Source organism: Pelodiscus sinensis, chromosome 30, assembly GCF_052426305.1.
Source record: "Pelodiscus sinensis isolate ZL-2025 chromosome 30, ASM5242630v1, whole genome shotgun sequence".
Taxonomy (NCBI): Eukaryota; Metazoa; Chordata; order Testudines; family Trionychidae; genus Pelodiscus; species Pelodiscus sinensis.
In genome coordinates this window covers 14392806-14418084 of record NC_143081.1, presented here as the reverse complement: position 1 = coordinate 14418084, position 25279 = coordinate 14392806, and the positions used below count along the sequence as shown (strand labels likewise).

The following is a 25279-nucleotide window of genomic DNA, read 5'->3' as shown; positions in this document are numbered from 1 at the left end:
TCTAGATGGTGCTTGGTCATGCTGTGAGGGCAGGTGACTGGACTCGATGACCTTTCGAGGTCTCTTCCTGTTCTAGTATTTTATGATTCCATGATGCTATGAACCCTGTTTCCTAAACTTTAACATGACAGTGACGATGACGTCCTTTCAGTTTTCCTCTTAAGATGAGAGGAGAAATAGCAGAAGAAAGAGCTGACACAGTTGAAATGATGAATGACACAGGGGTATAATTCAAGGATCATTCTTCTCCTTTTTAGGCACATCTGGTTCTTTGCTCCCACATCTGAAGCAGGAATCAGGACATTCGGGAGCCTGTCTTACAGACCAAAGTTTCCATAAGACTTACTTAGAGCTTTCAGTGGCGCTTCAAAGTAGGATCGAAGCCTGGTCCAAACTGTGTTATCAGGGTTGCTCCTATAGTCATCTACGCTATTTCCAAGGCGATCCCATTCATTCTTGAAGATTCCGTACACTGCATAAAGAAAGGGGGAAAGGAGCTTAGAGTTCAGTTAATCAATGGACAGCTCATTGGATCCATTTTGGGGCACAGGGATGTTGAAAGGGGGCGACAGCAATTTTGGTGGCCACTAATAAGCAATAGCTTTTAGGGTTCTAATTCCCTCAGTCCCTTTTGAAAACCTGAGCCTGTGTGGTACAGCTGCAGGAATTTGCGGGAATACTGGGAAACACATGGATATTGTCAGCATGCAGCAATTTCATTCATTCATTCAATCCTCATTCAATCCCCTCTTGAGCTCTCTGCTTAAGATTTTGCCAACCTTTCAAAACGTATTGGTTTTGCTCGCAATTTGGAACATACTGATTTTGGTGACAATTATTTTTTTGGCGGGCATGGGGGGAAGAAAGAACTGAAATGAAATGCTTTGATACAACATACCAGACCTTCCCAGAATGGAATGGATATGTACGGCAGTGTTTCTTTTAAGGCCAAGGAACATAAAACCACACCAAGGATTTTTGGTTGAACAAAACCAACCAAACAAAAAGAGGTCGGGGGGGGGGGGAGAAAGAATCGGGGAGAAAGTTATTGGAAAACAACAAGAAAAAAAAGTCACATCTCCCCTTTAAGAGCGGCCATTTTTAATTCTGTTGTTCTCTGCCGCACTCCTCCGACTGCCTCCGCAGAACACACTTTAAGAAACTCTGATGTATGGTCTCCAATATTTCTTTGATATAGAATGCCACTTGAAAAAAATCTAAAAAGGGAAAGTTTTGATTCACCGGAAAGGACTTTTTCCCCCAAACATTTTGAAATTGTTCGTCTGATTCATCCATCTGGACCTCATAACACCTCTGAATCTGGGCTTTTGGAAATCCTTTTTGATGCCTAAATATCTTTAAAATCTGGACTCTAAGCAGAGATTTACAACAAACATGAGGAGAGTTAGGTACCCGGAGTGGTTGGTGGCTTTAGGGTACCTAACTCCCTTAGTGTTCTTTGAATATCATAGCGAAATGACTTGAGGTGAAGACAGGATGGGTGAGGTAGGATCTGAAGAAGAGATTTCAAAAAAACTCATAACTTTGCCAGCCAGGAGGGGCCCTAGGGACCATCTCTTCTGACTTAGTAGAGCACAGGGCCATGAAAGACGTTCTGGACTGATCTGGGATTTGCTCCCCATGCAGATCCTAGAACAATATAACAAACTCTGGTGGCTGAGAGCTAGAAGCTGGACAAATTCACCGGAGAGTCAGGATTAATTGTTTTTTAAACAGTGAAGGTAATTAGCTGGTAGAAACACTTACCAAGGGACAGGGTGGATTCTTCAACTATATCAATTTTCAAATCAAGAGGATTTTTTTTCTAAAAAGATGTATTATTTTGGAGAAGTTCTCTTGCCTGTGCTAGGGAGGCCATATTTCTCTTGTGGATACTGATATCTGCTTTGTGGGTTTAGGGTATCTCTCTCTGAAATTGGTTTAGTGTAATGTAAAGAAACCCTCTTTGGTACCAGAGACCCAGTGTAGCAGCAGCTGTAAGCTGGAAGAGAGAATCTTTCTATCGATGGAGCTAATGTGGTTGGGGAACTAGAAATGAAGGACCCCCAAAAATCTTCTGCCAGCGTATGCTGCTCTACTCTTGGGGGGCTCACCCTCTCACAGTGGTGCAGATCGGAAATAGCTCCTTTCACTTCAGCGGAGACATGTCAGGACAAAGAAAATCAACCAGAAATACAGGGACCCACCTGCCGTAAAATCCAAAGGTTTCGGGCCGCTTTCGAATAGTCCCTTAATATGTGCTCAGAAATGGAAAACAAAGCATGCGTTAGGAATCATTTCTTACAGTTATTGATAATAAACCGTAATCTACAAAATCACATTTGGGTTCTGAAATGCAAAGTGGAGTCATTGTTTCCCATTAAGATTTGAGGTTGATTGAGATCTTGGTATGAAGAACTTGGTTTTGATCTGGCTTTCCCTGGTATAATCACAAGAATTACTATCTCATGGGAAATCTTGGACATTCTGAAATTTGTTTTCTTCTCAACTATGTTCAAAAAGTCAGCTTTTCTAAATATCAGAACTTTGGAAATATTTCAATTCAGAAAGTTCCAATGGATCTTACAAAATGTTTTCATTCAACAACAGCGAAGCAGGAGCAGGTAACAGCTAATCTTCTTATACTTTTTAGAAATATGCATCTGCCTTTGTGTCCGTTCATCTGTGGAGCCCGTTTGTTCAAGGACATCTCTTTAACAAGAAGAGCTAAAACCACCACATTTGCGATGCAATTTCCTCGGACCATAACTTAAAGCTAGGTCAGGGTTTGGTTGTGCCCATTTGTTCAAGGACATCTCTTTAACAACTAGACAATTAGCCCATCATAAGATGGGATTTTCAGGTCTCTCCTCCACATCGGTCTTCTCTCCTGAGCCTCTGGTCTCTAGCTCCGTCTCTCTCTCCTCCTCCTCCTACTGCCTCCCCCTTTCTCTCAGCTCTCCTCTGTCTCCTGCCTCTCTCTCCATCTCTCTTTCTCTTCTCCTCCCTCTCCTGCCTCTCACTCGGGGGAACATGGAGCCCAAACGGTGGCATGCGCCTCTTGCCCCCTTGCAGCGGCCCGACTGAGCGGCGCAGAAGTCAGCCGAGCGCCACGGCGGGAGATGAAGGGGGGCAGGGCAGTGACATTCACAGCCAGGGGGCGGGGCATGGAGCCATAGTCATACCACACATCAGCGCCCCGCCCCTCTTCGCCTTCTGCCGGGGCGCTGACTTCTGTGCCACTCAGCCGGGCCGCCATGGGGGATCAAGTGGCGCAAGTGGCCGTTTGGGACCCACACTCCCCAGCTTGTGCCATTTGCTCCCCCACAGCGTCCTCGCTGAGCTGCGCAGAAGTCAGCTGAGGGCCATGACGGGAGGCAACAAAATATCTGAACTTTGGAAATATTTCAATTCAGAAAGTTTAAATTGACCTTACAAAATGTTTTCATTCAACAACAGCGAAGCAGTAGCAGGTAACAGCTAATCTTCTTATACTTTTTAGAAATATGCATCTGTCTTTGTGTCCATTCATCTGTGAGCCCGTTTGTTCAAGGACATCTCTTTAACAATAAGAGCTAAAACCACCACGTTTGTGATGCAACTTCCTCGTACCATAACTTAAAGCTAGGTCGGGGTTTGGTTGTGTCAGGACAATGGGATGTGCCTGGAATGGGATTGTTTTCCATAACAGGGAAGGGGAGGGGTCTGAGAGCAATGACAGTTATACTGCAGAATGACCACAGGGGGGAGTAAGGTGCCATAGATTTGGATGGGGCAGCTGTAACCCCATTGCGCCAACAGAGGGCAAGGGTGGAGAAATGAAGAGCTATCTACTATGTATGACAGATAATTCGTCTATCTATCTGCCTGTGTGTCTGTCTGACCCAGTTGGGGATCATACATGTTTCCCTTGGCTGTGCCTGCTGCAGCTGCAGTTGCCATAGAGAGACGCTTCCACGGGGGACCTGTTCCAATTCAACAAATGGCCCACCCCTACCTTCAACACACAGAAATTTAAGCACCTATTAAATAGTGTTTGTTTTCCTGCATGCTTCCCAAGGCACTTCCCCAGAGACCTGGAAAAAAAGGAAAATAAATATTGGTCACGGTGGAGCTAAGAGAGCAACAAGTCTATCTGAATAATGTGTCAAGAGTTGTCAGGATGGTGGCCCAACTGGCAGACCAGTCTCTGATGGGGGTGTTGGTGTTTTGCACGTTGGTTCATGCATGGATCCATTCCTGAAATCGTTCATTTTAAGTAGAGGAGGTTAAAATTTTCCAACATTTTACCCTTTGCATCTCCCCCCTGTTCTCCCACCATGGACTGAGTCACTCCCGCACATAGCCAGGGCACTGTAGGGCCACCTTACTCACCTTCCCCTCAGAAGGGTCTGGAGACCCAGTGGACTCTAGGGTGGGAGTTTGGCTCGTGGAATTTTCCCATATTAATCTTAGAGTCAGGGTATGTCTACACTACCCCACTAGTTCGAACTAGGAGGGTAATGTAGGCATACCGCACTTGCAAATGAAGCCCGGGATTTGAATTTCCCGGGCTTCATTTGCATAAGCGCGGAGCCGCCATTTTTAAAACCCTGCTGGTTCAAACCGTGTGCAGCGCGGCTACACAGGGCACGAACTAGGTAGTTCGAACTAGGCTTCCTAGTTCGAACTACCGTTACTCCTCGTGAAATGAGGAAGCCTAGTTCGAACTACCTAGTTCGTGCCCCGTGTAGCCGCGCTGCACGGGGTTCGAACCAGTGGGGTTCTAAAAATGGCGGCTCCCCGCTTATGCAAATGAAGCCCGGGAAATTCAAACCCTGGGCTTCATTTGCAAGTGCGGTATGCCTACATTACCCTCCTAGTTTGAACTAGGAGTGTAGTGTAGACATACCCTCTCAGAATTGTAGAAGCCAAGAACCAGAGGCGACCTTGAGGGGTCATCGTGTCCCGTCCCTGCCCTCGCATCGATTTCTCTGTTCTATACAGGCTTGGTGCATGTGAGAGGAGATATTTTGGTCCTTCACTGCACCCCGGGTTGGTGTGTAATGGTCAGATTCCTGGTCAGAGACTCTAGCTAATTCCCTGCCGTATTGTGAAAAAGGAGCTCTAGATCATGGGTTCCCAAACTGGGGGGGGCGTGAAGAAATTCTGGGGGTGTGCGAGATGACCCAGCACTCCATCAATAGCCCCCCTCAAGAAAGAGCCCAGTGTGCCATATTGTGAAACAGGAGCTCTAGATCATAGGTTCCCAAACTCAAGAAAGAGCCCAGTCGGTCTGTCTGCTCAGCCACCGAAACACGTGGAGCTTGGGCTGGTGGTGGTAGATTTCAAAATGGCCCCTTAAAAGGGCAGGGCAATCTTTTTTTTTTGGCTCAACAAGCTTTGCTGCTATTTGGGGGGTGTGAGGGTTTCTCAAAAATCCAAAAGGGGGACATGATGTCGAAAAGGCTGGGAACCGCTGCTCTAGTTATGCTATTGAGCCCTTGCAGCTACTAGCCCCACCCTGGCAAAACGGAATCATCTCACTCTGCTGAGAATCAAGGGGCTTCACCGCTCACTCTGCAAGTAGCTCATGTGTTTCTCTTCCTTCGGTTCCGTCAATTTCCCACCCTGGAACTTGCTTCCGAAATATTTGGTGCTCACAAATACATCCAGGCCGGGAAAACCACACTCGTGGGGGGTGAATTCAAACCAGGTCCCTGTGAAACACAGATAAGTTAAGAACATAAGAATGGCCACACAAAGTCAGGCCAAAGATCCATCTTGCCCAGTCTTGTAACGGTGGCCAATGCCAGGTGCCCACAGGGAATGAACAGAACGAAATCATCAGGTGATCCTGCCCCATCAGCCTTTGACAAACAGAGACTAGGCACACCATTCCTACCCATCCCTCATCCTGACTAATAGCCATTGATGGACCTAACCTTCATGAACATATCTAGCTCGTTTTTGAACCCTGTTAAAAGTCCTGATCTTCACAATGTCCTCTGGCAAGGAGTTCCGCAGATTGGCTGTGTGTTAAACCTGTTACCTCTGAATTTCATTGGGTGACCCCTAGTTCTTATGTGATGGGCACAAGTAAATAACTTTCCCTTCTTCACCTTCTCTACATCTGCCATGACTCTATAGACCTCTAGAATGTCTCTCTTTAGTCTCCTCTTTTCTCTGCAAATCACAATTTGGTTGCCCTTTTCTGAACCTTTTCCCAGTGGTGTGGAAAATGTGCCCTTTCGGTTGCCAATTTTTTGTTCCTTTTTTGGCTCAGGGCAATGATTTCTCAGTCCCCTTCCCTCCCAGTTTATTTGCTCCACTCAGATTTCCAGTCTTTTTCATCCATGGCCATTTTCATGCTATTTTCCACTCTGACCTCCTCCAACTAGTGTTTCCTTTCTAAGCCGGTATGGCCTGTCCTTGCATATCCCAGCCCTTCTGCACCCACCCTCCAACAACCCATCTCTAACTCCGACCAAAGGTAGAATGAGTCATAATCGTAGAATCCTCGAACACTAGAATGGGAAGGGACCTCGAGAGGTCATCGAGTCTGGCCCCCTGCCCTCACTGCAGGACCAAGCACCGTCTAGATCATTCCTGACTGGTGTCTGTCCAACCTGCTCTTCAATATCTCCAGTGATGGAGATTCCACAACCTCCCTGGGCAATTTATTCCAGTGTTTCACCACCCTGACAATTCGGAAGTTTTTCCTAACGTCCAACCTCAACCTCCCTTGATGCAATTTAAGCCCATTGCTTCTTGTCCTGTCCTCAGAGGCCAAGGAGAACAATTATTTCTCCTTCCCCCTCATAAATACCTGAAAACCACTATAATGTCCCATCTCAGTCTCCCCCTTTCCAAACCAAATAAGCCCAGTTCTTTCAGCCTTCCCACGTAGCTCTTGTTTTCTAGTCAAAGGAGCCAAATCTAAAAGCGATACATTTAACAGCAGAGCTGATTGAAAAAGGAAACAACAGTTTAATATTTTCTTGAGTTTCCCAACTTCTTTTCCTTTTCCAAATAGACCCCCCTCTTTGAAATACATTGGAAACATTTGCAAGGCAGCGGTCTGTCAGATACATGTTTGATGTATTGCTCAAAGTCACTATTGAAATAATCATGGGAAATTATCATTTTTTTGACAAACTTTCTTTTTATTTTAAGGAAGAGCATGAATAACCATTTTGGTAGAATGGGTTCTAAAACTGATTGAAAATTAGGGAGAGAGAGATGAGAGGTTTATGAAAGAACACGTTTTTACCTGGACATGTATTTTCTTTTTCAAATGTGTTCTGTTCTACTGCTGCATAGATAGGGTACGGATTCATGCCATTACTGGCGGCAGCCTTGTGTTCAGATAACTTTTTCCCACGATTCTGGAAAGGGGAGAATTGATTAGTGCAGAAAGAGAAACGTTCTGGTGGTGTCCCCAGAAATTCGGTTCTTTACTAATTAGTTCAGGTTTGGAATGAAACACTTTTTACCCAGACTACTATCATCTTCCTGGCTGTTCCCTCCTTCTAGCCTGCACTGTGCAGGCAAACAAGCAAATCTTTATAGTCCATGGTGGAGTCTTTCAAAGGGACGTGAGTGACTTAGGGCCAGAGTTTCAAAATTATTTGTCTCCTAAAGATGCAGAGAAGCACCTAAAGGGCTTTTCAAAAGCAGCTAAGCAAGTTAAGTGCCTTAGGATATGTCTGTGCTGGAGATAGAAAGTCTGCTCATCTGTTTGAGGAAACACAGTGTGTCAGGACGATAAAAATATCGGTGTTGCAGAGGGAGGAGCTTAACACTCACGTGGGTGAGAGTCCTCCAGCTCGGAAGAACACTTCCCGCTCCATTACTTGAGTTTTATTTAAATCAATAGGAATTTGGGAGCAGTGAATCCAGACGAAGCATTTTTTGGGGAATACTCAATTCAATCAAAACATTATTATTTTGGAACTCTGAAATTATTGTGAATTCTGGTCCGATGTGGTGAATTCGTTTATCTGAGGGAAAAAATGCCTAGAAAAGCCGAGAGGTGCAACAGAGGTCACTCTTTTTATGCAAATAAAAATGTAAATGCTTTGTTTTGCCCTGTTGGAAATGACACGTTTCAACTGACTTGAACTTTATCAAAATGGTTTTGGGTTCAATAATATTTTAGAAAAAAAATCCAATAATGATTTCAAAATGGTCAGTGCTGGAGAATCCACCCTGAAACTTGGCAAGAGGTTCCGACAGTTAATTCCTCTCACTGTCAAAACCAGACCATTTAAAGTCTGAACTTCTCTAACTTCTCTAACTTGTGCTGAGGCTTTTCCCTGCTCGATTGAAGAGACTGTGACAGAAATTTCTATTTCTCTTGCTCTTTTTCACATCGATTTACATTGTCGAAAGCTGAGGATTTGGGGATCAGATGCGAGGCTGAGATCGCCAAACAACCAAAGGGATTGAGTGGCCAAATTCCCACTCAATGGGTCTCCAAATCCCTTAAACTGGTCACACTTTGGAAATGTTGAAACACCACAGTGATGTTTGAGAGCTCCTGGGAAGAGCCTGAGACCTACAAAGTTACCATGAGGGGTCAGAAAGCTTTCAAATACGAGCAGGAGTTATTATTTACTTTTTTATTCCTTCATCCCAAGTACTGCCGAGAGACAGAGAGAGAGAACACAATGGACTATATTAAGTGAATACCTGACTTTTCAGTGGTACCCCTCTAGATTTACATAGAAACCCACCAGTTTCAATATATTTTTGACAACGAACGCTTCCCAGACATCGGTCAGAGAGAACACTTCACCATCTGCTGCCTTTGTCACCCAATCCAGCTGCTTTTGAATATCAACTGGAGTCCAGCAAAGATCATTACATAGTTTTTCCTCCAGCGTCTCTATGTTCTTTGCCCAGTCCTTCCCGTTGTAGAGGGTGGATATGCACCTAGGAATGAACCAGAGAGAGATGCGGCTTAGACTTGGGGTGTAGAATAGGGACCCGCCCTTCCTCTTCTAATCTTTGAACCCTCTCTTTCCCATGCAGAATGATCAGCCTGGCATGTTATAGCCCCTCTGTGATGTGACAAGGAATTCCCCCAGGGCTGTCTGGCAGGAGGTCCATGCCAAGAACAAGGAGAGTGACGAAGTCCTCTGCTGAATGCCAGGGGCTGCACCGCTCTGAGCGATGGAGAAACTCCATCATCTGCTTCCCTTGGAAGCTATTCTGACTCGACCCAACAGAGGGCAGTGGTGAGCACACTAGCCCAACCAATCGGAGCATGGCCAGAGCCCTTCTTGAGCCAATAGGAAAACTGCAAAGACTTTCCTGGGTAGCTTATGCCTTCAGCAAACTTTTAGTCACTAAGGGTCACATGGTTCCTCGTGCTCTTTGCAGATACAGGTGGACACAGGAGCCCTGTTTCATTGGCTAGAAGTGTCTGAAGATTTTTCTTTCCCATCTCTTCCTCTGGCCACACCTACACTCAGGGATGGTCAAAGCAAGTTTCGTTACTCTAGTGACTTTAGCCAAGTATCTGGCTTCCACGTCCCTTGTGACCCCCTAACTCTGAGCAGGAAAAGCGGCTCATTCTCTCTTCAATTACGTGCACCTACCAAGTGGAACCCGACACCCCGCACAGGTACATGACGGCGTCCAGCAGGCCTTGTTTCTTCATCTCTGTCAAGGTTCCCAGAAGGGCGATCATGGCCCGCAGGCCCCCGCCTGATCCTAGCACGGCGATAGTGGGCATGGTCTTCTGGGAACGGGGAAGAGAAAATGACAAATGAAGGAAGAACGCTGAGGCCTCTCTGGTACTCAGCTCGGGGGCAGACCCTTTCGAGAAAGGGATGAGTGTGAGGGCCTAGAGTGCAATGCAGGGTCCTAACTCCCTTTGGTTTCCATTGGTCTTGAAATTTGACTCCAACTTACTAGAGCTCTATACTGTCTCCATGTTTACAATCCAATTCCTTGATGCCTGGGAGTCTGTTTGTACGTTAGAACGAATGTGTCACCTACGAGGATCCGTCTTTGTGCCCCAAAATGTCTGAAGTGCAGGTGGTCACAAAATGATTTTTATTCCTAGAAAATGTGGCTTTCTTGGAGGAACCAAACTGTTCATCAAAAATTAAGGGGAGGGGGCATTGGAGAGTTCCCCCAAAATCTCCAAATGATCCCCCTCAGCCTGCCTAGCCTCACAATTGCAAAATGTTGCTGTTGAAATTTAAAGTTTCAAAAGCTTTAATATTTTGATGTCTGTAATGGACTTTTTTTTTTACAAAATCACCGTTTGTGCATTAGCATTCAGTGCCTTTTGGATGAAAAACAGGGTCAGTGAAAACGAGAGATACTGACTCCTGAGCACCAGAAAAATCAAGGTCACTCTCTCTTAGGAAGACTAGTGTGAGGAGGAAGCAGTGAAAGTTTCCTAAGCTGCATCTGCAAGGCCCAAAGACAGGAGAGGTCCCTCAGGTATGTCAGGTGTGTAGAGCTCTCTTCCCTCCAGGACCACCAATTTTTAATGCTAGGTAACTCTCCTGGGGGGTTCCCCACAGCTCCACCATGTCAGTAAGAGAGGCACCACAGCAGGTAGGCAGCAGTAGTTGGCTTTTACCCTCTGTGCAGTTCAACCAGCAGAGGGCGCTGTGGTGCATGTAGGTTGCATGTTACACAATCCCCATCCATTACTGATCTTAGCAATCTGTCCGTCAAGGGTCAATAGCGCACTCCACCCAGCTCTCTCTCCCTGGGAGTAGCTGAGGGCTGACTACCCCTGGCTCTGCCCTTTCATCCTGAACCATCCCCCCCCCCCAAGCAAGGACGCAGGGCCAGTCCCTCCCACCAGCTCATTTAGGGGCCTATAGTGGGAGGCATCTCTCCTGGCCCCACAAAGCCCCGTACTGCTTGGCGGATGTTAGGGCTTTTGCCTCAAGCACCTAAGGCCCCAAGTTTGAACCCAGGATGCAAGTTGTGTGTGTCTGTGACCATGGGCTGCCTCCCTGCGGTTTGGGAACATCCCATTGCACAGGGAACATCTCCCTCCATGGGCCCGATGTTTGCGGGATTTCGTCCCACCGTTCCGGGCACCTCCATCCCCAGAGGTGGGGCTAATATTCCAGCTGTTCCCCTTAGCGCTGTGGGGCATGACAAGGCCTACCTCATCGCAGGCAACGCCCAGTTTGTTGAGACACTCCAGGACTTTCACCTTCCTGTGCCTGGTGGCTTCTTTCTCCCCTTCTGAGAGCTCCGGGGAAAATCGGACGCTGCCATCATCCTGCCAAAAATAAAAGGCCAAAGATTAAAAGTGCGATCCCTTCAAAGGCAGCCAGGAAGTGGAGATTTCGGGGATGGGTGCAACTAGTTTAATCACCACTGGGCAGATTTGAAGCTGGGACCCCAGGAGCTGAGTACAGAAACCTCTACCCTTGAGCTAAAAGCCTGCTGACTCCCAGCCTGTGCTGGAGAGGTGTCTTGAGCTTAACAGTTGCTCTGGTCTAGGTGCCACTGCATGGGTCTCATACCTCCCCTACGTGAGCAAGCCCATCCGGAGCTTCAGAGACCCATTGGAGATCACAGACGAGCCCCACTTGCAACCACCACTGGGCAGGTTTGAACCTGGGGCCTCTGGACCCGAGTCTAGGAGCCTCTATCCACTGAGCTAAAAAGCAGCTGCTGTTTAGCTCACTGAGTAGAGGCTCTTCCATGTAGCTTCAGAGGTCCCAGGTGCAAATCAACTTTGTGGTGGTTACACTAGAACACGCCCCTCAGAAATACCCTCTTTCTATCTGTACCATGCCTGTACCTAGAGACCTCAGCCAAGGTCCCAGGCTAAACTGGACCAGTGACAGGTTTTCCAGGTCACTGAGAAATTGGGAGAAAGGGGATATCAGTTTGAGTTGCAATTGATCTAAAAATTGCAAAACGTTTGCTCAAATGAAAAGAAATCGAGTCTGGGTTGAACACAGCAAGTTTCTGTAAGATCAGTAATTTACCGCTCTTGGCTGAGACATTTTCACAGCTTCTTCTAGATTTCCTTGCAAAGATACTTCTCCCTTCGGTGGTGAACAGACTCTTCAAAGAGCGTTGAGGTGGGAGGGCCCAGTCAAAATCTGACACCTGTTTGCTTCTGTAACAATTTCAGGGAAAAGGAACATTGAATATAGCAACAGAGGAATATTGAGAGGGAATTGCAAAGGCAACTAATGGAGTTAAGAGCCCACATCTTAATGGAAGTGTAAAAGAAAACAATCTAACTTCGAACTTCATTGTTTAGAGGTTCCAGTTTCCAAATATAAAAGTAGTATATGCCTTGACAGGATTCATCGCAATACAATTTTGATTTATATTTTGGCTGGGGAAAGGGGTAGTGTTTGGGCTTTGATAGACGTATCGAGCAATAGTAGGAAACAACAAAGGTAGATTATGAAATTTTTTATTAGGTTTACCTGTCAGCCATTTTGAGAGAAAAAAGTGTATTATTATTATTATTATATAATGTTGGAAAAGAGGAAACTTTTGAGAGAGGAAAAGTAGGAGAGATGAGAGATGGGTTATGAAAGATTTTTGGTAAAGCTTAGCCATCAGTCGTTTTGCGAGAAAAAAGTTGATCGTTATTATGCTGTTAGAAGAGGGGTAATTTTTAAGATAAGCTGAGAGAAAAGAGAGACTTTCATGAATTTTGGTTTGAAAAAGAAAGATTGTTGGTTAAGTTTAGAGGATACATGAAAGAAAGGTTAATTTACATAGAAGACAGAGTTGTTTGTTTTATACTTTAGTAAATACAGGCTAATACTAGGATTAGAAAAGAAGAAAAATTAGGAATAGTTTTTAAAATGGAGAAGTCTGTGTTTAAGCACACAAATTTGTGTGAGAATCTAGTTTGCTGTAAAGATTAGCAAACGTCTGGTCACGTGGGGATTAAAAGGAATAACAGTACGGAAAATATTAACAATACTGGAAAATTCTGTGTTTAGTTACACACACTTTTGTGAAAAAAAACCAACAAATGGTCTGGTAGCATTTTATAGACTAACGAAACATGTCGATGGGGTCATGAGCTTTCCTGGGCACAGCCACTTCTGCAGATGACCAGAGTTATGAGTTGGGGATATGAAAAATCGAAATAAATAGGAGAGGGGAAGGGGAGGGCGGAGAGAAAGAAAAAGGGAGGGGTGGGGGACAGCATCATTAAGTATCTGAGAATTGGTACTTAAACCTAAGCAGAGAAAAATCCAAGTCAATAGATAGATTGCTAAGACAGGGAAGATACCACTCAGAGAGCTGGTAGCACCTTTCCTGGGGTATGTCTACACTACAGCGCTAATTCGAACTAGCATGTCCACACTGAGTGGACCCTGAACCGGGGTTAAGGCTGGCCGGAAGCAGTGTCGGCAGGGCATCAGAGTAGGACTTAGAGCGTGGAGCTGCTGTCTCAGGCTAGCCGAGGGCTGTGCTTAAAGGAACCAGACCCCCACCCCAGACAGACAGTTCTAGGGGGTTCCCCGCTTGCAAAGCAGTCCTGGCTTGGAGTGCCCGGAGTGCCCACACTCGGCACATCACAGCACTCGGCCATCAGCCCGGCTGCACTTGCCGCAGGCCATCCCTCTCCAGCCTCTGACAAACAGAGGCCAAGGACACCATTTTATCCCGTGGCTAATAGCCTTTTATGGACCTAACCTCCATGAAATTATCTAGCTTCGCTAGGCTTCTGTACATTCCCTTTACGTATACCCTACTTTACGTACACTACATCGATGACAACTTCATCAGATGGACCGACAGAAAGAGACTCTTAAAGAATTCCACAAGGATTTCAACAACTTGTACCCTGCTATCAACCTCAGCCTGGACCAGTCCACAAGGAAAATCCATTTCTGGGACACTGCAGTTCAGTTAAATAATGGACACATTTCCATCACCCTATATCGGAAACCTACCGATCGCTACACTTACCTTCATGCCTCCACCTTCCTCCTCAGACACATATTTCAATTGATTGTCACAGGCAAGCCCTACAATACAACTGGATTTACTCCCACCACACAGACAGAGACAGTCACCTACAGGATCTTTACAGAGCACTCCTAAACCTGAAATACCCACTTGGGAAAGTGAAAAAACAAATTGAAAGAGGCAAAAAAAAAAAAAAAAAAGACACCCAGGCATGAACTACTTCAAGACAGACCCAAAAGAGAAAATAACAGAACTCTACTTGTAGCTCCCTACAGTCCACAACTCAGACCCCTCCAATGCATTACACACAATCTGCAACCCATCTTAGAAAATGTTCCCTCGCTGTCAGAGGCCTTAGGAGAAAAACCTATTCTTCCTTACAGACAACCCCCCGAACCTGAAACGTATTTTTTCTGATAACCGTGCCACGCAACCACATAGAATCATAGAATTATAGAACCATAGAGCTGGAAGAGACCTTAAAAGACCACCAAGTCCAGCCCCCTGACCAAGGCAGGACCAATCACAATTAAATCAACCCAGCCAGGGCTTTGTCAAGCCAAGAAACATCATAAACCTCCAGGAACCCAGCCCTGTAACCGAAAAAGATGCCAACTGTACCCACGTATCCACACTGGTGAATTCATCACTGGAGCAAACAACATAAGCCACAAAATCAAAGGGTCATTTGACTGCACATCTGGTCGTTTGATCTGCGCCATCAAATGCCAGTAGTGCCCCACTGCTATAGATATTGGACACACTGGCTGGTCTCGGCGGGAAAGAATCAATGGACACTAATTAGATATACGTAAAGGGCATGTACAGAAGCCTGTTGGTGAGCATTTGAGCTTGCCTAGCCACAGTCTGACAGACCTGCAAGCAGCTCCCTTGCCACAAACCAGCTCTACAAGCCAAATACACAGAGAAGCCCAGTTCATCCACAAATTCAATTCACATGCTAACGGACTCAATGGTGATATGGGCTGGTGGGGACTCAACCTACTTAATAACCAGGAAAGGTGCTACCAGCTCTCTGAGTGGTACCCTCCCTGTCTAGCAATCTATCTATTGGCTTGGATTTTTCTCTGCTTAGGTTTAAGTACCCATTCTCAGATACTTAATGATGCTCTGTATCCCACCCCTCCCTTTTCCTTTCTCTCCCCCCTCCCCTTCCCCTCTCCTATTTATTTCGATTTTTCATATCCCCAACTCATAACTCTGGTCATCTGCAGAAGTGGGCTGTGCCCAGGAAAGCTCATGACCCCATCGACATGTTTCGTTAGTCTATAAAGTGCTACCAGAGCATTTGTTGTTTTTTTCTGTAACAGACTAACTCGGCTACCCCGTGATACACTTACGTGAGAGTGCAGTTTGTAATAAAGATCAGTAAGCCAGCGGTAAAGTGGGAATTTAAAAACAGTATAAATAAGATAAAGCTTTAAAAAGGTGTATAGACACAGTGGAGTTTCTTGCAAAGATGGAGGAAAAGATGACTGTTTAGATTGAAAAAGAGAGAAAAGGCTTATTCGATGAAGGCAGGCTAAGAGAGAACCACTTAGGAAAGCTATAAATATTAACGCTAAGGTGAAGAAAGAGCATTTAAAAAGTAATAAGACTATTTTAAAATAAATTCAATATTAAGAGAAAAAACTATCAAGGTAGGTAAAGAGAGAAGTGTTTAGCAGGAAAAAAGATTATTCTAGAAAGGTGAGTTAAGACAAACATTTGAAACCCCTTTCAAACATTAAATCCAAAGGGAAGAGAAGAGGAGGTTTCATTGTATCTCTCTACGTATTTCGGAGTGCCTGCGTCCGTCTGTCTGTGCAGCTGAGTGTTTGTTGGAAACTTAAGGCTAGGATCAGTGAATGTGGGATGTGGCTTCTTCTCACCCTAATGTAATCTAAGGCCGGGGTTTGGTTGCGGCAGGACAACGGGAGGTGCCTGGAATGGGATGGGTTTCCTGAGCACGGCAAGGGAGGGGCGCGGAGAGGAGGCGCCATAGCACAGACTCACCACTGGGGGCAGCGATGCTGCAGAGCGACCCCTGGGGGCAGCTGTGGCAGGAGCACAGTGCCCACCTGCCATGGGGTCTCCTCCCTGCTGGTAGCCATGGCTCAGCCCAGCCCCCACCAAGATCACAGCTGGGGGAGGTCGGGGCTACGGCCTAACCCGCTCCACCCCCAGAACATAGACAAGGGCAAGAACTGGGGCCCCTCTTAGCCCCCTGCCCCAGAGCACAGGGCAAAGCTAGGAGCTGCCGCCCTCCCCCCCATTCCCACAGCAGATGGCGGCGGAAACCAAGAATCCAGGGAGCAGGGAGCCATGGCCTGCCCCAGCGCTGCCCCCCCTTCCCCAGAGAAGCCATAAACCGCCCCCCCGGCAACCCCTGAGCAGACACAGAGGAGACGCCAGGGCCAACCAGAGACCTGCCTCTGGACCAACTTTACAATGTGGGACACCCCAGTTAACCTCCCCCCACATCTCCCAGCCCTGAGCCCCCCGCCCAGCTCCCCCCAGCCCTGCCCGAAGCCCCATCACATGCCCAGCCCTGTGCCCTCCATCCCTGCTGTCTGCCCCATCCCCCACCCTCACTCCTGCACCTCCTCCCCCGGTCACAGCCCCACCCCGCAAACCTCCCTCCCTCCCAGAACCTGCCTCCTGCCATAACTCCTGCATGGCCCGTTCCCTGCCCTTACCTCCCCACACATCCCACCCCAGGGCCCACCCACCCCTCCAAGCTGCTGCCCTGAGTTCTGCAACCCCAGCCCCACTGACCTGAATCCCTCCACACACAACCCCACCCCACCCTGAGCCTTCCATCCCCCACACCTCCCAGCCCCCTGACTCGAGTCCCGCACCCTCACCCTCTCCCCTGAGCCTCCAAACCGTGGCCTTAACTCCTCCACTCCCACCCCTCCCTGACTTAAAATCGGTCAGGATTGAACGAAAGGGAAAGCGAAGCGAAAAGTTCTTCTGCGAGATGAAACGAGCTCATGGAAGGAAAAGGGGCCTCAAAGGAGGAGAAAGAGAAATGGTGGAGACTGGATGAGGGTGAAAAAGAGCCAAGTCCTGAAAAGCATCATGGGAAGGAGGGGGATAGAGATCTAACTTACCCTCGAGGATGTCCTGGAGGAAGGCAGATGCTCTCTGAACCCCAGCAAATTTATACCCTCTTCTGGGCCGGGCCAATCTACGTCTGTATCACCATACATCGGAAGAACCAATCATACCGTCCCATGTTCTTTTAAAACAGCAGCTAACTCCCCCTACGCCCTTTCGCCCTTGCTTGAACCGTCTTATTATTAGGAAAAAAACCCAACCCGTGAACTCAAGGGTTTCCCTGAATTTAGCACGCGTACACGTGCATTTCTTTTACAAATTGCTGCACCAAGATTACTACCTTAGTAACCATAGTTCGGAGAAGTGTTTCCCCTTATCTCTCAGTCAGGCCAACTGAGAGCTGGGCATTTTTACACCAACCTGAGCGTACGCAGAAAGTGCATCTGCGAGGCCACAAGTCAGAGACAAGAAGAGGAAATGCCAGTGAAAGCTGCTGAAGTTTTGCATAGGAAGGAACACTTTCAAAGACAGGCCTTCCTGAAGGCACACACCTCCCTTAAACACAACGACAGCTGTGTGTCACGTTACTTAATTTTAAGGGGAGCAGCCACATCGCTGCTACAACAAAGGGGGGGTGTTTGCCCCAAAAGTGTATACAAAGGGGGCCATGTGAGGTGTCAAACAAAAGCCCACTGTCTACTGATTCTGTATATGCTCTTCATAGACGTGTATAATGTCTGGGGAAGTTATAAACATGTACTCTGTATGGAGACTGGAAGTTTTTCTATATGTGGTTGAGCAATGGGCGAGAAAAGCTCAGCCTATGGACTTGCTAATTAGCAAGCCACCAGGAACAATCGGTACCAGAGACCCACCTGGGAAGGAATCTAGGTGCCTGGCCACTGACCACGTGACTGTCTCCAGCTTGGGAGAGACCAGGAGGGGATATAAATAGACAATGTGGCCGACTCCATCTCGGTGCTCAGCTCAGCTCTTCATCCCAGTGGCAGCCTTGCAGGGAACAACGAGCCGGGAAGAACTGTGCACCCATCTGGAAATAGGAGGTACACCAAGGACTGTTAAGCCAGCAGCGATAAATCTGCTGCGAGCCTGCTTCGAGGACTGGGAGATTTGATGCATGTAATGTACGATACTGTAACAACCTCCCTCTCAGGCTTTTCTTTCTTTTAGTAATAAACCTTTCCATGTTAGATTCTAAAGGATCAGCTCAGCGTGGTTTGTGGGTAAGATCCAGAGTGTAAATTGACCTGGGATCTGTGGCTGGTTTCTTGGAACCGGACAGAACGCGTTTGGGGGAGGAGAGATTGGGGTCCAAAACCCTTCAACGGAGGGCAGGCCTGGGGCTGTTTGGCGCACGGAGAGAGCCGGGATTTCCGAGGGGTTTTGCTCGTGAGGCTTTTGGCTGGCCAGGTGGCAGCTGAAGCGCTTGGTGGTGCTGGTTCGTGGCCTATTTGGGAAGGGCCGCGAGTCAGGGGATATAAAGAGCTCCGAGTTGGAGCAATTTGCCCGGAGCGGACGCCCTCAGTGGTGCCCAGACCCAGCCCGGTCCATCTCCGTGTGTTTCAGCATCACACCCAGAATCTTGCCTGGACGGTCGTCTCACAGTCACTTTGATGCAGCTTCGCTTTCTGGCCAGATGTGACACAATTGACAATCCGTGGAAGTCGTATAACACTTCGAACACTCTCACAACACTCTCACAACCCCCACAACTGCACAGGGAAAAGCAACAGCTGCCTCGTCAGATAATGCAGGGCTGTAGCTCCACAGATAAACCTTTTCCTGTGTACCTCAGCGTGGAGAGAGGGGACAGCTTTCTGCCAGAGATAAAAGCCCAGACGACAACGTCAATGGTGAGGAGCAAGCCCCCTGTCTCATTCCACGGCAGTGCAAAGACGAGAGGTAATTCCTGAGGATGATTTCTCAACTCTCCTTCCTCGCTTCAAACATATGCCAAATGCACGGCTGTTACAGCGGGCAAATCGCTCTGCTCGATATCCCGGTGGTGACATTTCCAAGGAAGAAATTTTGTGCTTCATCCCAATAGGATCCTGCTCCACAAGAGGTCATTTTGGAAAAGAGAAAATGGCTTTGTTGGAAAAATAAAAGAATTTAGCTCTGTAGAAAGGGATTTCGGCAGGGAAAGATAAGGCCTTTCCTTTATATTTGGCCCGATACACCCGTCCTTAAAAACACTTCACTGAATAATTCACTAGACAGTCTTATGTGGTAAATTGTTAGAGGGCAGAAAGGCAGGACCTGTGAGCAAAGACGGAAAGAATTGGGTTGGTTTAGTTTCGATGAGAGAAGACTGAGGGGGACATAAGAGAGGTTTTCAAGGACCGAAAAGTGTGTCACAAGGAGGAGGAGAGGAAATTTTCCTCCTTGACCTCTGACGATAGAACAAGAAGCAATGGGCTTAAACTGCAGCAAGGGAGGTTGAAGTTGGACATTAGAAAAACGTCCTGCCTGTCAGGGTTGTTAACCACTGGAATAAATTGCCTAGGGGGGTTGTGGAATCCCCATCTCTGGAGTTATTGAAGAGCAGGTTGGACAGACGCCGGTCATTTTTTGAGGTTTACAGGATCTTTCGAAAAAGTGCCGTTTTCGAAAGAACTGCGTCTAGACCGAGGTTTTACTTTCCAAATGGCGCTTTTTCAAAAGAGCGCCATGACGTGATTATGCAAATGAAGAGCTGGATATTTAAATCCCGGTTTCATTTACACTTTCGAAGTGCTTCATTTACATCCGTCTGCCGACAGAGGGATGTAATCTAGACATAGTCTTGGACTTTCCAATATTTGCTCTACATGGCTAACAATATTTTCAACAAAAGACAGGACTATGCAGCACTTCAAAGACTAACAAGATGGTTTATTAGGTGATAAGCTTTCGTGGGCCAGACCCATTTCCTCACATCAGATTCTGGAAGAGAATTGGCACACCCATATATACCAAAGGGATACAATGAAAAAAAGTGAACACATTATAAAACTGACAGATCAGATTTAGAACAGAAGGGAGGTGAAGGGGAGGTTAGTGTCTATGAGATAATGATACTAGGGGTGATAATTGGGAAAGCTGTCTTTGTAATGGGTAAGGTAATTAGCATCTTTGTTAAGGCCCATTTGTAAAGTGTGAAATTTAAGCATGAATGACAGTTCTGAGTTTTCCTTTGTAGTCTGGTGTTAAAGTCTCTTTGAAGTAATATACATGTAGTAAGGTCATTAAGACTATGCCCAGGTTGGTTGAAATGAAAAGAAACTGATTTATCTTGGTGAAGGTGTCTGATGTCTGATTTGTGGGCATTAATTCTTTGGCGACGTGTCTGAGAAGTTTGTCCAATATACATAGCAGAAGGACACTGTTGGCACATGATCTGGAGAAAGGGGTAAGCAGTGAGGTGGTAAAGTTTGCAGATGATACCAGACTGTTTAGGATAGTCAAGACAGAAGCAGACTGTGAGGGACTCCAAGAAGATCTCACCAAACTGAGTGATTGGGTAACAAAATGGCAAATGAAATTTAAGGTGGATAAGTGTAAAGTAATGCACATCGGGAAAAATAACCCCAACTACACGTACAGTATGAAGGGGGCTAATTTGGCTACGACAAATCAGGAAAGAGATCTTGGAGTTATCGTGGACAGTTCTCTGAAAACTTCCACACAGTGTGCAGCAGCGGTCAAAAAGGCAAATAGGATGCTAGGAATTATTAGGAAAGGGATAGAAAATAAGACCCAGAATATCTTACTGTCCCTGTATAAAACTATGGTACGCCCACATCTTGAATACTGTGTACAGATGTGGTCTCCTCACCTCAAAAAAGATATTTTGGCCTTGGAAAGGGTTCAGAAAAGGGCAACTAAAATGATTAGGGGTTTGGAATGGGTCCCATATGAGGAGAGGTTAAAGCGACTGGGACTCTTCAGTTTAGAAAAGAGGAGACTGAGGGGGGATATGATAGAGGTCTATAAAATCATGAGTGGTGTGGAGGATAAAGAAAAGTTATTTATTAGTTCCCATAATAGAAGAACTAGAGGACACCAAATGAAGCTAATGGGTAGCAGGTTTAAAACTAATAAAAGAAAGTTCTTCTTCACACAGCGTGTAGTCAACCTGTGGAACTCCTTGCCATAGGAGGCTGTGAAGGCTAGGACTATAACAGAGTTTAAAGAGAAGCTAGATAATTTCATGGAGGTTAGGTCCATAAAAGGCTATTAGCCAGGGGATAAAATGGTGTCTTTGGCCTCTGTTTGTCAGAGGCTGGAGAGAGATGGCAGGAGACAAATCACTTGATCATTGTCTTTGGTCCACTCTCTCTGGGGCACCTGGTGCTGGCCACTGTTGGCAGACAGGATACTGGGCTAGATGGACCTTTGGTCTCACCCAGTACGGCCGTTCTTATATTCTTATGTTCATAACTTACATTTCTGGATGAACAGGAATACTGATCTTGTAATTGACATGGTTAAGTCCGGTGATGGAGTCACCAGAGTAAATATGTGGATAAAGTTGGCACTGGGGTTGTGACGAACTCCACCCCGCCCCATGCCTTATGAAATGGACTCAGGAACATGAATATACGTAACTCAAAGGTGGGTTCAGTGAATTATTTCCTGTAACCCATCGATCCGCATGTCATGATCTGCTGGTTCGGTTTATCTGACTCTGTTGTATGTATCATTTGTGTGTGTGAAATTAGACACAGGGAGGGGGGAATACTTGGTGAGTTGCAAACGTGTGAATAAGAGCCATGGAGGGTGTTACCCTCAAATGTTCAACTATCTCTTTTGTCCTTCAGTCGGAGCAGGGGCTGTAGGGAGGGGCCTCAATTCTTTAACAAAAAGAATAGGAGAGGGGAGGCCGGGGTCTTTAGGCTGGGCTGCACTTGACGGAAGGAGAGGGACCCCCGGGCGTGGACGACAGCCCTGGTTGAGAGAGGCAGCTGGAAAAGAGGTTTTCGGGTGAGTTTAAGTTTGCACTGAGGTTTCAGTGGAGAATTCGCCAAGCGGTTTTGGTTCTTTCGATTTGTAACCTACTTTGCCCTGCCGACTTTCCCTTCTTACTACTTCAATCCTACAGCTTCAAACCATTTGTATTTTCTATCAAACCCAGTGTAAGCGATTGTTACCTGGGGGGGCTGCCAGTGTGCGCATTCCCCCGTTCATCGACAAAGGGGGCTCACCCAATTCTTTGGGGTTTGATCCCCTCTGGGGAGTGCTATCCCAGGAGGCTGGACGCTCCTCGGAGCTGAAGAGGTTCAGTGTTTGTACTGCTTCTCGGTGGGGGCAGGGACCTCAGCTTGGTGTCTTGACTGGGGGAGACCAGCGGCGCTGGCCCAGTAGGACCGGGTGGGGAGGAACCCCAGAGAGCAGGAAGATGAGTGGCAGTGGCCGTGTCAGTATCCCGGGAGGTACCCCCGAGGGGTCGTCTGTGACCACACCCCGGCACTACGGTTTGTTGCAAGGGAAAGTTCCAGGGTTGGTATTAGTGTGGTATGTCCTGTGGCCGATGGTAAGAACCATCCTGAGGTTAGGCGCTTGTCTATAGGAGTCTATAGATCTGTCCTCCAGAGCCTCTCCGAGTGTAGTATCCTGTTCCAGTCTAGGCTGTAGGTTATTGATAATGCGTTGGACGGATTTAAGTTGTGGGCTATAGGTGATGACAAGTGGTGTTCTACTGTTGGTTTTCTTGGGCCTCTCTTGAAGTTGCTGGTTTCTCGGTATTCGTCTGCCTCTTTCAATTTGTTTTATTATTTCCCCCAGTGAGTATTTGAGATTTACAAATGCTTGGTAGTGATCCTGAAGTTTCTGGTCTCTGTCAGTTGGGTTAGAGCAGATGCGGTTGTACCAAAGGGCTTGGCTATAGACGATGGATCGTATGGTGTGTCCTGGATGGAAGCTGGAGGCATGTAGGTGACTGTAGGAGTCAGTGGGTTTTTTGTAGAGAGTGGTGTCTAATTTACCCCTGGTGATTTGTACTGTGGTGTCCAGGAAATGGATCTCTCGTGTCGAATGGTCCAGGCTGAGATTGATGGTGGGGTGTAGGTTGGTAAAGTCTCTGTGAAATGCGTCCAGTGTTTCTTGGCCATGGGTCCAGATCATAAAGATGTCATCGATGTAGCGTAAGTAGAGAAGGTGTCATAGGGGACGGGATCTGAGGAAACATTGTTCTAAGTCAGCCATAAAGATGTTAGTGTACTGTGAGGCCATGCTGGTTCCCATGGCTGTGCCGTTGATCTGGAGGTAGAAGTTGTCCCCAAATTGGAAATAAGGACACACACTGTCATTTATGCTTAATTTTTTTAAGTCTTTAAAGTGCTGCGTAGTCCTGTCTTTTGTTGAAAACATTGTTAGCCATGTAGAGAAAATATTGGAAAGGCTAAGGCTATGTCTAGATTCCATCCCTCTGTCGGCAGAGGGATGTAAATGAAGCACTTTGAAAGTGCAAATGAAGCCGGGATTTAAATATCCTCCATTTCATTTCCATAATCACGTCATGGCGCTTTTTCAAAAAAGTGCCATTTAGAAAGTGAAGCCACGGTCTAGACGCAGTTCTTTCGAAAACAGGGCACTTTTTTGAAAGATCCTGTAAACCTCCAAAAATGACAGGTGTCTGTCCAACCTGCCTTTCAATATCTCCGGGGACGGAGATTCCACAGCCCCCCCCCCCCCCCGGGGAAATTTATTCCAGTGTTTCACCACCCTGACAGGTAGGAATTTTTTCCTAAAGTCCAACTTCAACCTCCCTTGCTGCAGTTTAAGCTCATTGCCTCTTGTCCTAGCATCAGAGGTCAAGGAGAACAATTTCCCTCCCTCCTCCTTGTGACACCCTTTTAGGTCTTTTTCTCTCTTCTATACTCTGTCTCTGTTCAATATCTTCATCAACAATTTAAATATTGGCATAGAAATTACGCTTATTAAGTCTGCAGATAATACCAAGCTGGGAGGGGTTGCTACTGCTCTGGAGGATAAGCTCATAATTCAAAAGGATCTGGACAAATTAGAGAAAAGGTCTGAGGTAACAGGATGAAGTTTAATAAAGACTAATGCAAAGTGCTCCACTTAGGAAGGAACAATCAGTTTCACACATACAGAACGGGAAGTGATTGTCTGTCTATGGCAGAAACGGATCTAGGGGTTATAGTGGATCACAAGTTGAATATGAGTCAGCAGTGTGATGCTGTTGCAAAAAACGCAAACATGATTCTGGGATGCAGTAACAGGTATGTTGTGAGCAGGACACGAGAAGTCATTCTTCTGTTCTACTCTGCGCTGGTTAGGCCTCAGTTGGAGTATTGTGTCCAGTTCTGGGCATCACATTTCAAGAAAGATGTGAAGAAATTGGAGAGGTTCCAGAGAACAGCAACAAGAATGATTAATGTTCTAGAGAACATGACCCATGAAGGAAGGCTGAAAGAATTGGGTTTGTTTAGTTTGTAAAAGAGAAGATTGAGGGGGGACATGATAGCCGTTTTCAGGTATCTAAAAGGGTGTCATAATGGGGAAGGAGAAATCTTGTTCACCTTGGCCTCTGAGGATAGAACAAGAAGCAATGGGCTAAAACTGCAGCAAGGGAGGTTTAGGTTGGACATCAGGAAAAAGTTCCTACCTGTCAGGGTGGTTAAACACTGGAATAAATTGCCCAGGGAGGTTGTGGAATCCCCATCTGTGGAGATATCTAAGAGCAGGTTAGATAAATGTCTATCAGGGATGGTCTAGACAGTATCTGTCCCTGCCATGGGGGCAGGGGACTGGACTCGATGACCCCTCGAGGTCCCTTCCAGTCCTAATAGTCTATGATTCTATGAAACTAAACCAACCCGTTTGTTTCCATCTTTGCTCACAGGTCCTGCCTTTCTGCCCTCTGACCATTTACCACATAAGACTGTCTGGTGAATTATTCAGTGAAGTGTTTTTAAGGACGGGTGTATCGGGCCAAATATAAAGGAAAGGCCTTATCTTTCCCTGCCGAAATCCCTTTCTACAGAGCTAAACTGTTTTATTTTTCCAACAAAGCCTTTTATCTTTTCCAAAATGACCTCTTGTGGAGCAGGATCCTATTGGGATGAAGCACAAAAATTCTTCCTTGGAAATGTCACCACCGGGATATCTAGCAGAGCGATTTGCCCACTGTAAGGGCTGTGCATTTGGCATATTTTTGCAATGAGGAAGGCGTGCTGAGAAACCATCCTCAGGAATTCCCTCTCGTCTTTGCACTGCCGTGGAATGAGACAGGGGGCTTGCTTCTCACCGTTGACATTGTCATCTGGGC

At 46.6% G+C, this 25279-nt stretch overlaps 1 protein-coding gene across 2 annotated transcripts in view; it reads right to left on the bottom strand.

Moving 5' to 3' along the window:
* Nucleotides 1–17172, bottom strand: part of LOC102451624 (cytosolic phospholipase A2 gamma-like) — a 30475-nt gene extending 13303 nt beyond the window's left edge. The window contains exons 1-10 of one of the 2 annotated variants that reach the window (XM_075911817.2): nt 17037–17172; nt 11961–12094; nt 11126–11242; nt 9585–9724; nt 8718–8916; nt 7253–7367; nt 5559–5699; nt 4023–4076; nt 2208–2261; nt 347–472 (exon numbers count right to left, since the gene is read on the bottom strand). In XM_075911817.2, the coding sequence (XP_075767932.2) occupies nt 347–472; nt 2208–2261; nt 4023–4076; nt 5559–5699; nt 7253–7367; nt 8718–8916; nt 9585–9724; nt 11126–11242; nt 11961–11978 (964 nt within the window). In that variant the 5' untranslated portion in view covers nt 11979–12094; nt 17037–17172. Of the gene's footprint in view, nt 1–346; nt 473–2207; nt 2262–4022; nt 4077–5558; nt 5700–7252; nt 7368–8717; nt 8917–9584; nt 9728–11125; nt 11243–11960; nt 12095–17036 lie in introns of both variants that reach the window. The other variant, XM_075911816.2, reaches the window with a different exon arrangement.
* Between the last annotated feature and the right edge of the window lie 8107 nt (nt 17173–25279).